General features: G+C 40.5%; 1 protein-coding gene across 3 annotated transcripts in view; it reads right to left on the bottom strand.

Moving 5' to 3' along the window:
- Window positions 1-10652, bottom strand: part of COL25A1 (collagen, type XXV, alpha 1) — a 358759-nt gene extending 348107 nt beyond the window's left edge. For 2 of the 3 annotated variants that reach the window (XM_012655108.1, XM_012655107.1), the window contains exons 1-2: window positions 10299-10652; window positions 9165-9234 (exon numbers count right to left, since the gene is read on the bottom strand). In XM_012655108.1, coding sequence (XP_012510562.1) covers window positions 9165-9234; window positions 10299-10595 — 367 coding nt within the window. In that variant the 5' untranslated portion in view covers window positions 10596-10652. The remainder of the gene's footprint in view (window positions 1-9164; window positions 9235-10298) is intronic. The other variant, XM_012655109.1, reaches the window with a different exon arrangement.
- Between the last annotated feature and the right edge of the window lie 2005 nt (window positions 10653-12657).

Here is a 12657-nt window from a genome sequence, read left to right as displayed (position 1 = left end):
TAGCATACTACATACAACCCATGAAAGAGACAGTATTACATTAATAGCAATTTCTGGATTCTATTAATTTTAATAAATAATATTACTACTATCATTTCTAGTAATTCTTCTGGTATAGAATTTTGAAGATAAGTTCTGTGTTGACAAGCATAAGGTATCTCTAGACATAGCAGGTTGGATGACACTGGAGATTGGACTTTCAGTAATTTTCTGACAGTGTCTTATGGAGTCCTAAGGGTCTTTGGAGATGCCTCAGGGAAAGAGGTGGGCAGCAGAAGGAAGGGCATGCAGGGTTTTGGCCTCTGTCCCCTCTAATTTCCCAGGTCCATCAGTGTCGCTGACATTGTATCCAATTTCATATGCTGGGGTTTCTCATAAAATTTCATTTTTTAAAAAGGTTCAGCCTCTTTAAGAAATTTATAAAACCCAAAAACTAACTGACCTCCAAGATATGTATTAGCTTTAACATGCTATGGCTCACAAAGTTCTCAGAGAAAATGTTTAAAAGGCATGGGGTGAGAATATTAGTGTATGGAAAGAGATGGACCACAATAAAAATCCTCAACCAAGTTGTCAGATCTTCATTATAATTATCATGAACTTTCATAGAGAACCTTCTAGAGCTCTACAATAAGTCCTAGAGATACACAGATACAAACCGGAGCCCCTGCCAAGGAGCTCATAAATGAGATTGGTAGAACTGGACTCTCGACCCATTCCCTTAGGAATTGGGTTACAGTTATACCATGAGACCAATTACCAGTTAGCGTGTCAGGATCTGCCCACAAAGGTCATGTGATCCTTGGTCCACTTAACCCACTTGACTCCCAACCTGGTTGATAACCATGCTCAGAAAAGTAGTGACTTAAGACGCTCATTTTCATCTGAACTTTGTCTACTCTGACCTTGTGCCCTAATTCATTCAGTAAAAAAAAATGATTTTCAGTATTCCAAAGTTCACCTAGAAGCCCTAGAACTTGCCAACATTTCTGGCATGACTTTAAAGTAAAAAGGTTGGTTTTTGTATGTGGTTTGTGGAAATCACTTTTATCTTATGATCATATCATATATATCTTAAAAATGCTGGTTATAGTCTGGAGCCCCTCCGACCACAAACTGGAGTTTCATAATTCCTGGAAGGGTAATACAAACAACCTACCTTTGATAGCTTCCAGAACTGACCTAAGACAGGAATGTTGAGTAAGAAAGGTATCAATTTTCCTGGCATATTTAATTATAGCATTTTAAAGATCAGAAATGGAAGTATAATATTAGAGCTATAATGGAGAATTCCTCTGGCTCTCTAACTATTCTCCAGAAATATGTAACAATAAAAACTCTAAAATATCAGGCTTTCTAAGTAGGATGGTAGTGAGATATGATTCTGAGAGGTTAGGGGATACAGATGGCTTTTTCTTCCTGTCTTTTATGTTTTTTACATGGGAACTCTTAGATAAAGGAAAAAATAGATTTTACCCCTGCCCCAACCAGCTACTTCTATTAGATATATTCTGACTCTCAACGTAACCATAATGTACAAATTAGAGCTGGCTACAACTCACACAATTTACTCAACCACTTAGCCTAAATGTGAAAATTGTATTTAAGAATGTCCTGACCACATTTTAAACACAGGAATAAAAACTTTGTGTACATAGTCTAGGAAACTAGAGTAATCTAGAGTAATCTAAATTATTAATGTCCAAATGAACAGATACAATTTTGGCATTTCTGGCAAATAAGGCCTACACCTACTAAACATGCCTTTATAGCAAAAAGACAGATTGAACAAAAAGACTAAGGAACACAATATGAGGAAAAATAAAGAATGCATTTCAACTATCATGTGGCAGTAGAAGTTGAAATTGAGACCCCAGATGAAATGATGTCAAAAGCATGATAGTGATTCCAAATGATTCTTACAGGATTCTGAGCAATTTCAAAATTTATACACAAAATCCCTAACTGGCAAATTCATTTACGTTCAGTTCATTTATTCTAGTTATCAGAATACTGGCCTAAAGCTCTTATGTTTGCATTTATCTACTAAATGAACTTTATAACTAATATAAATGTGAAATTTACTAGATTTTTAAAAATATCTTAAGGCTCTAGTCTTCAAATATAGGTGGAAGAAATTATTTGCTTTCTCCAGGAATCTTTGCCATTGCAAACAAAAGTCAAGAGATAGAAGTCAGCTAGGGATTTAACTGGGAAGAAGCTGGCAGAATAAAGCCCCGCCATTCAGCTCAGTTCCTCCTCCTTGTGGTCACAGAGGGGAGGTGCCTGCCATCTGGTGGCATTTCCTCAAGGAACCCTATGATTTAAGCGACTTATGAATACTCATTTGGAGAAATATATGATGCCAATGAAAAGTGCTCAGTTTTATGCAGTGAAAAGGGAACACTTATCACTGTTGGTGAGAATGTAAATTAGTATAACCTCTATGGAGATTTCTCAAAAAACTAAAAGTAGATCCACTATTTCATTCTGCAATCCCACTACTAGGTATCTACCCAAAGGACAAGAAGTCATTATATCAAAAAGATACTTGCACTCATATGTTTATCACAGCACAATTCACAATCATAAAGACCTGGAATCAACCTAAGTGCCCATCAACTGATGAGTAGATTAACAAAATGTGGTCCATGTATACTTGGAGTACTAGACAACGAAAAGAAAGAATGAAATGATGTCCTTCCCAGAAACTTGGATGGAACTGGAGGTCATAATCCTAAGTGAAGTAACTCAGGAACAGAGAAATAAATGCCACATGTACTCACTTACAAGTAGGAGCTAAACTATCGCTACACAAGGGCACACAGAGGTATGATGGACATTGGAGACTCACAAAGGACGATAGTGGGAAGTTGGGAGATAAAAAATTACCTATAGGGTACAATGTACACTAACTACTTGGGTAACAGGTACACTGAACGCCCAGACTTCACCACTATACAATATACACATGTAATAGAATTCAACTTGTACCCCCTAAATCTACTAAAATTTTTTAAAGTGCTCAATTTTAATTTGTAAGTGGTTTTCACTTACTTCTGCATCTTGCTTTTCTGCATTTCATCCTTTTTAAAAGTCAATTTTGAAATACTATTTCTTAATTGCAAGATTGCTGAACAAATCCCCAATGAAGCAGTAAGTATCTATGTCGAAGAATTGAGTACACAGGCATGCCATAGTCATTTTGAACACAAACTAGGGGGGAAAAGTGTTAAATGTCATGGTGCATTAAACCACTGCATGGAACTTCACCCACGTTGGCAAACCAAGGAGGGTGGGGATGCTTCTATGTTTAGCCATCACATACTAGACTACAGGCCAGACTGACTCATACATTGTTTTCACATTCTCAGCTTCCATCAAACCACCAAGTAATGTTTATAAAGTGGTAGGATAGAATAAAAATGTTTTTTCATGATAGGTTTTGGACGGTTTCCACTCAAGATAACATAGATTGATGTTATTTGGGTAAGTGTCTAGTGAGGTTCCCCCTCTAGCAGGAAATGCCCCCACCCCACCAGGCTGCAAAGCAGTCCTGATTCTGGCACGTTTCCCCACCAGCTCTCTGTTTACCCAATCCTGTTGATGGGAGGATGCCCCCATTCCTAGCCCTAATCCTGACATTCAGATACTGTTTTTGTTAATGCCATGTAGTTGATTTTGCACAATTACAAAGCAATCAGAATCTCAGTAGGTTATTATGACCCTGAGAGTCTACTTGTACCTACACATAATTCAAATGAGCTAGAAGGAATTAAGCTCTATGTAGAATTCATATTCTTCTCTTAAACAATTTCCAGATCGTGGAAAAGCAGAATTACTAAGGTAGGAAAGAGAAAAGAACATTTGAAGAATTAGTTTCATAATAACTTACAGACAAGAAAAGCAAAAGAGAAGCTAAGAAACAACAACATTGCTTCAAGAGGCAATTTGTCCTCAGTCCTTTGGGTGACAGGGAATTTTGCCAGTGGTCACTACTGGACCAACTAAAAGTGTTACACCGAAACTGCTGTACTCATCAAGATTGAAACAATTTAACATGAATGCTTGAAGGCACTCGGATGTCACATTGTATTGTTTGGCCTTGTAAAAAGAGGGGAATGACTGTTATTCTCATTTAAATAATATGTATAGCGTTTTAATTTGCTTGCTTTCTGCAAACTATTTCCAACTATTCTTTCCCTAACATAATTGAAAATCTGCACATTATTGTCCCCTTACTTGATGCACTCTTTCCATTCATTGTGCAATGTGTTAGAAAAATGCACAGCATGAGTGAAAAACCATCTTAGTAAGAAATACACGTTTTATATGATAAAGTAAATTTATCTTAACAAGATAATTGAAAGGTTCTTATACAAAGGGTACACAACTGTAAAGCTACAGTTAACATTTATTTCCACCCCAAATTGAGAAGATGCCACGAAGTCAGTCACCAGGGGCTATATCATTCACATTTATGAATCTGAGGTACTTTTTGCTTGTCTACATTTATTCTTATTTTGTGCACAATTATTTTCATAGACTTATAGGGACCTCAGAAGTTATCTTAATATACCTTTTTTAACTCTAGCTAAACTCTTCAAGCAGATGACTAGTTGTGCTACATTTAATGATTATCACTGAGTATACAGTAGCCGGGTCTGGTGCTACTGCTCAGTGTCTCAGACAGGAGGTTTCTCCTCTTATTCAACCTAAATCTTTCCAAGAGAAAAGTAGAAAAGTCAATCATCATCATCCTATCTACAATAACACTTTATGTATTAAAAGTTACTTTTTTGTTACAGTTGGGGTATCAGTCTAGGTATACCAGGTATCAATGTACCTTTATCTACCCATAAATTCTTGGAAAGCCAAAAGCAAATGAAGCTCTGCAAATCAGCTCTTTTTCCATTGCTAGAGCTTTTATTTTTCATTAGAAGACAGATTTTCTCCTACTGTGAATTTCTACAACAGAATTGTACTTTTCTCTTTTTTTCCCCAGAAAAAAGAAAAAGAATCCTTAGTATTTACAAAAATGGAAGAGATTTTGGTCATGTGCTCCAAAGCACACTATACTTTTCGTTTACACTTATCACACCTGCGAATTCACTTCACTTTTAAATAAATGTCTGTAATCCTCATTGAAATATAAATTCCATGAAGGCAGATACCAAGTCTGCCTTGTTCATCGGCATTTTCCTAGTATCTAGTATTTGGCATTTAACCTGGAGAATCGACTGATGGCCCTTCAAAATCATTCTTGTCCAGCATTCCTATTTTAGAGATATGAAAATAGATTTTGTAAAAGTCATTCTTGGAAAGGACTTGCCCCAAATCATACAACGTGTCAACGACAAAGCCAGATTACAACTTTGGATCCTTTATTTCCCATTTACATTCTCCATCCATTACACCACAGAGGTTCTTATATCTAATTCCCTGGGCAAGCAACACTATCGATGAGTAAGATACACAAATCTTTGTGATCTAAACATCTTTTGGTTGGCTGCCTGGCTCCCAGTGTTCTTTATCAGTTGGAACATAGAAACCTTCCCATAAATATGCCTGGTTTATGCATACTTTATGTAGAATTCCAAGAAAAGAACCCAAAACAGAATCCTACAGCCATAGCAAAGAGCCAACTAAATCTCTCAAGTGAGAGTCGAATTTTACAGAGGCCAAGCCACAGATGCCAGCTGAATTTCCATGGCTCAGCAGCTGCTGAATCAAATATTCTGCTAAACACAGCTTCAATTTGTATGGGTTTTTTTAAATTATTATTTGGGGGTTTCTTTAAAGCAAATATTTTAGAAAATAGAGCTTCTCTTGAGTGCATGAAAAAAGTAAACGTGAATTTTCCGAGGTTACAAAGATGATACAAAACTGAATCATGGTGATGGCTGCCCAACTCCATAAATTTATTTTAAAAATATTAAAATGGATAAATATTACAAATAATACTATAATAAAGCTGCTAAAATAAGTCTGAAAATTAGTCATATAGTTAAACTACTTCTTTTTGTAAACATCTGGTATTATAACTGTAAAGATATTCTTTAATATCCCCATGCTCTTTTAAGCCCTGGTCCTATCCACTTCAATTACAGTTTACCTAAAAGGTCAAAAGTTTTCCTTGCAATTTTGGTAAAAATAATCTTTGAGACTAATATAAATATCTATAAAGAACCAATCTTCATTGATACAACACCAAGAAATATTGACTAGTATGAATAATTTGCATGAATAATCTATAGATATATTTGTTTAATTACAAATAGTGTTCTAGTCCAAAACTTGCCATCGATTAGCCATGGAGTTGTAAGCAAATTATACAACATCTCCGGGTCTCAGTTTTCCCACCTATTTCATGTGTCTCTGTAGACCAGAGTTAAGTAGCATACAGTACAGTAAAAAGAATAGTAATTGCTATCACCTAATGAATGGATAGCCACTAATATGCCACACTGTTTAGGTAAATTATCACCCTATGAGGAAAGTATTATTCGCCGTTTTTTTGCAGATAAGGAAATTGGAACATGAAGAAGTTTATTAGTTTGACCAATGTCACAAAGTTATTCCATAGTAGATCCAGGATTCCAATCCAGAATTACCCTGCTCCAAAACCTGTACTCATTCTGTATTCCTCATTAGACTTTGGACTTTTGATTCCATCAGATGTGGGCAGGAATCTTGACCTTGTCTTTACTATATTAACTTAATTACCTTCTCTGAGTCCTAATTTCCTCATCTGTAAAATGAGATTACTAATATTTAACTCTCTGGGTTGTTGTGAAAATTAAATAAGAGAATGTATCCCCTACAATTAGAAGTCATTCAACAAATAGTCTTTTTCATGCCTCTCCCACAGAGGTTCTTTCCTGTGCATTAAAAAAAAAAAAAAAATCTATAAATTCTTCGATTACCTTATAGCCTACCTGGATAAACCTCACTGGGATTGAGTTCTGTCAAAAGCAATTAGAGTGATCAGAAACAACATAGCCTTACTTCTTTGCTATCAGTTCTTGGCTCTGTGACTGAAACTGTCAACAAGAGTGTCAACTTCAAGGGGTGGGCATCTGTCCACAGGAACTGAGCTGAGGTCACAGACTTGTCTCACTCTGCCCAACAAACAGATGTCTGGGTGACAACTCTTAGTCACTGCAAACCAGGGTTAGAGCCAAACCAGGTGGGAAGTGCTGTATCTCCTTATTAATCCTCTTGGCCAGCCCATTCATTCCCTAAGACAAATACCTCACTGATCATAATTCAGAACAACTAGCTTTTCCTGGGATACTATTTTCAACACAATGCCTTTATTTGGATAATATCTGATTATTCCACAGGCAAAACGGACTGTTTCTATAACAGTGGTTTGACAGCAAGAAACCTGCTTGGTTCTGTATATAGGAATGCACACCTTCAAATGTTTACCTCACAAGTAGCCAGGTAAAAACTGAGGTAATGTGGAGCTCTAGTGGTGGGAAGGAAGTAAAGCAGCTATTAGTGAGAGCCAATAAAAAAGCCAAGCAAATCACCATTTATTATTAAATCAACATGCTAAGATGAAAAATGGTCCAAAATAATCTTCTAAGTTAAATTCTAAATGTAATAGCTTTCTTACAGATTACAAGTTAGACTTCAATAACTAACCTATGTGAAACATCATGAAGCAATTATATCTTCTCGAAAAACAGAATGCAGGGTTGCTGTTACCATTTTTTTATTTTTTAGCGAGTTTACTAAGAATCGTACTAATTAAGCACTAGTTATTTTTCACACAGCTAGCAAGAATGCTACATACAAAAAAATGCTAGACTCTAAGTGGTATGATCAGTGAAGTCCTGTACCACGTGTGCTGGGAATTAAATAATCCCTCCAGGCTGATGAGGTGGCTGTGAATTAATTCCTGCACTAGAAAAGTGCCTTCCTTGAATATCTGACTTCTGAGGTCTTTCCCATCTTAAAACAACTAAGAATGAAACCTACAGTGTCAAACATTAACTCTTTGTTTTTCTGGTACCTAAAGTGTATGTCTTCTCAGTCAAAAGTGCTTCATGTAAAAATACAGCTCCATTATGGGCAACAATGTAACAGAATATAAATAGTAACATTTTTATAAGGTACAACCTGGTGTTGATATTTAAAATTTCTAAACATGGTGTCTGGTTTAGCTGTGTCAAAACAAGTTATCGTGAAAGGAAAAAAAAAATCTCGGAATATGAATACAGAAACTAGCTTTTCTATATGTAAGTATCTAAGTATCACGTTCCTGAATATTAAAGAAAATGAACAGACTCACTTTCCGTGAGATGATGAAAGAAACTAAAATGTTCATAAATGCATTAACAATGTTTATCTGTTTTCCAGTGGCCATATTCCAAGGGCTTCTAACTTGTGAGGTCTATGGATGACCACCAAGCCTCAGGGGTCTTCCTTCCCGAGAAGGAAGATTTAATGATCACCCAGGGAACTTTATTCATGATGTTCCTCTTCTCCGTCCTTCTACTAACTTGCTGTCCTTAACATAGTTCCCTGAAGCTGCACAGAAAAAAAGGTAAAAATATGAGCCTTTTCTAAAAAGTCATTGAGAATGCAATAATCTGTAACGGGAAGCTCAAGCAAAGAACGAATTTCCTTTCAGTTCTTATCTTTAACTATAGGATTGGATACAGAACCTTTTTGCTAGAACAGAAAAAGAGCAGGAAAGGAAGAGAAGGTGCTTTACTAACATCATTGTATGCCAAAGGGAACCAAAAAAAAAAAAATCCTGCACTACTGCAGTATTAGCCACCAGGGAATTCAGAATCTAACAGTTCTACAGTCCATTTCGCCAGACATTAAAATAATTTAATAAACTTGAAAATATTTTTCAATCTGTGAATTCAAAGAAGCTTGTCTTTGTACATCATCTTGCCTGTATTTTCCTTGGTGACTATCTTCTATCTCTTTTGCTTTCCCATAACGAACAGTGGTATGCTGCTTAAAATAATATTTAGGGCTTTATTTGCCATCCTTTTCACTGAGACATGTTGATTTTATTAAAGCAAGTTGGGTCTGCATTCTTTCTTTACTATTATTATATAGAGACTTGACAGACACAGGACTTTTGTTTTAAAGTGCTCTGCTCTGGAGGAAACCTTGTTAAATAAGTTCCATTTTACCTGCTGGGCAGTTACACTCTGAAGGTGCTTCTCTTGCGATTCTTATTTTAGCCACATGTTCATAGGATTTCTGTAGGAAAAGAAGTGGTATTAACAACCATCAGTAGCATTATAGAGAAATGGATTCTTTAGGGACTCTCTGGCCATATGCTTGATTTACCAGCATTTGATAGCCTACGTAACTAATATTTACATATGTACTTCGATTTTAGTCAAAAGTTAACCATGCCCAAGCACAGTTTCTAAAAAAAGAAAATGACCATTGACATGGTATCAAGATTGCTAGATTTGTATAACGTCTCTCTCCATTCTTCGACTATCACCGTCTCTCCCTCAGCTCAAGCGTATGCAGTCAATGCATAAAGCTGGCAGTAACGTGGTGCAGTTAGTGTAAAACTGCAACAGCCAATATTGTATACACGAAGGTCAACAGTCCATATTTTATACAGGAAAGTTAACTGCTTTATGATGCTGTGCTGCAACTACTGATAGCCTCCTTGTTGGAAGAACAAGTGCCAGAAAACCCCCTAACTCTAGTCTAAAGGTGCCCTTAAACATAACATAAATTCCTTTTAACTCTAATGATTCTGCATTCATAAACATCCCCGGCACTGCATCCTTTACTAAAAATAGAGCTACTTAAAAAAAATTAAATTAATATAAAAAGATTCAATGTGTGAAGTTATTGACTTTTAAAGAATACATGGTGTTATTTCACTTTTAAGGGTGATTCCCTTTTATCTATTAATAACACCTATGGCTAACCTTATAACACATGAAAGACACATTGTGTCTGCAAGATTCTCCACACAATTGGGAAAGACTCACATGCAACTTAAGAAAACTAAAAGGAGATAAAATACCCCATTGCCATTCTAGCCGCCCTCCCCTCCCTTTAGACATTTATTTATGTTTAGCATGCAAACACTAAGGAAGAGTGAGGGACGATGACAAAGACAGGGATGGCAATATCAAGGCATGTGCATATACAAATACATGCCACAGTCAGTGCAGCTCGTCACCTGACACGCGCACACAGCCACACCGAGTGTGCACACAGTAAGGGCAGAGTACACACAGAACCGCGCCTGTGCAAGATGTTATCCGCGTGCAAAATACCCCAGCCTTTCACACCTGAGCCAGAAGTCGCTCCACTTTCTCTTGCACCATGGCCTTGAGCTGATCCACGGTATCTGGCAGCAGACGAATGGAAGCGGCCCCTTTGGCGGATTCGAGAGCAGCGATCCTCGCCTGCAGGTCGTTGGTTTTCACCCCCAGGTAGAGACAAGACATCAAGGCCACCACAGACAGGAGGGCCGCCAGGGCCGCGCACGGGGTCACGGTCCAGGCACGACGCTGCCCGGCAGGGCTCGGGTCCTCGGATCCGGGATCCCGGCCCCCTCCTTTCCCCGCGTGCTTCTTCACCAGCATCGTGGCAGGGTCGGCTGGTGCGGCTTCGCCTCCCACCCTCGCTCACCCCCAGTAATCTCAAAAGGAAAGAAAAAGGACGATTTCTCCGAAGTTCAGTCCCTGTGGCTTCACAACTTGCCGGGGGCGCGGAGACGGACCCCGCTTTCCTCAGCGCCGAGACCCGCGGGCGAGCAGCATCCTCCGCGCCCTTCTCTCCTCACGGCTGGAGTGAAAAGCACCCTCCGTCAGGGGACGTGGGGCCGACGGGGTAAAACCCGAAAGGAAGCCCACTCGGACAGCTCCCCAACTCCCCGGGGACAGACACCGCTTCCGAGGCGCCCAGGAACGCAGCGCAGGGTCCGAGCGACACGGGCGAGGCCGCCGCTCCCCTCGCCACCGGGCACCGGACCTGTTGCGTCCGCTAGTTTGCCTGATTCCACCTATTCGCTGTCCCCTCACGCCGCCCTGTCTCCCACCTGGATGCAGTTCAAGGCAAAAAGGCTGAGGGAGCCCGCGAGAGCCCGCGGGAAAGCGGCGTCCGAGGGCAGAGGAGAGAGGAAACGAAACGCACCAGGGCGCAAACGCGCGTCGCGAGGCCGAAGTATCTCCTCAGCGCCGCGAGCGCGAGCCTTAAATACCCTCCGGGATGCTCGCGGGTGTGTGAGAGACTGTGTGAGCGCGCGCGACGTCCCGCCCCCGACCCCGCCGGCGCCCGCGTCCGGCCGCAGCTCCCGCCTCACAGCGCCCCCTCGCAGGCAAAGCCGGCGCTCGCCTCGTTACCGTAATGCGTTCACCTTGGCCCGCGGGGGGCCCGGCGGGGGCGGGGAGCTTGGGTGGGAGCGGAGCGGGAGGTCTGTTATTAGCATAATGAATGCAAATTGCCGTAGCGGCCGCCGTGATTGGACAGGAGCATGGCGACCCCGCCCCCTGCGCGGAGCAACTTCAGTGTCCCTTAAGACCACCGCTCCGGCCTGGGCCGGGGGCCGAGGCAGGGTTCGCTGCGCGGAAGGCGCTATTTGGGATTTTACTGACTGAGTCGGCGCCCCCTCATTATTCCGGTTAAAAATGGAGAAATGGCCTCCGGGAGGGAAGAGGTGAGGCAGGACGCTCTATCTCTCCTAATCTTCCCTCAGAAACAGCCGCCGGAGCTCCCCTCCTCCCTCTGCTTCCACGTGCGTGAGGCAGAGCGTGGGGCTGAGGGCTGAGGTGCGCGTCCCCACGTCTCCTGCAGGGAAGTTCTCCCTCCCCTCCCCCAGCTCCCTCCTGCCTCGACGGTGCCTGGTCCCCTCCCAGCGCCGTATCCTGGTCCGTACCAGGGTGCTAATGTGTTTTCCTGATTCCCTGTTTTGTGGGATTGGAACAGGGAGTGTTGAGGTGCACGCGTTTCTCAGGATTGAAGAAAGGACTGGGGAATGAGGTCAATTTTTCCTCTTACCTGCCTCTCCTCGTGCTGGTCCCTCTGGATCAAATTACAAGGTTTCTAATGGGATTTGTGAAAGTTGGTAAGAAGTAGCATTTTATATCTAACTGACTTGGTGGGGGAAGAAATCCCACGTCTAACTCCAAAGACCTCCTTCTTATCTCTTTCTCCCCATAAAAAATACCGTATATTGTTCCTGTCGTCCTTAGTCGTTGATCGCTGCTGTAAACAATCAACAGAATACTGCAGTGGTCTCACCTGTGCGACTGATATTGCTAGATGCGAAACGGGGTAAAGAAATTTCAACGTATCAGGGGATGAAACAGACTATAATATCAAAGGAAAACTCAGTGAGTTTTGTTATAAAAGCAAAAGCATAATTCCTTTGTGTTATGTAGTGGTTCTCGAAAGATGATCCTGAGCCAGTGACATCAGCATCACCTGAGAGCCTGAGCATCATTCAGAGTCTCAGGTGCTACCCCAGATCTTCTGAATCAGAAACAGCAATCTGTGCAACACTTCCCAGATATTTTCAAATACATTTTTTCATTTGAACCTCATCACCTGGTGATGCTGGTGAGGAATTACTGTCCCTGTTTTATACATAAACTACTTTCAAGTCACATTTAATTGTGACCAAACCTGTTTCCAATAATAAGACCC

Source organism: Propithecus coquereli, unplaced genomic scaffold (assembly GCF_000956105.1).
Source record: "Propithecus coquereli isolate 6110/MARCELLA unplaced genomic scaffold, Pcoq_1.0 Scaffold46, whole genome shotgun sequence".
NCBI lineage: Eukaryota > Metazoa > Chordata > Mammalia > Primates > Indriidae > Propithecus > Propithecus coquereli.
The sequence above is the reverse complement of the archived record's forward strand: the minus strand, read 5'-3'. Positions and strand labels throughout refer to the sequence as shown.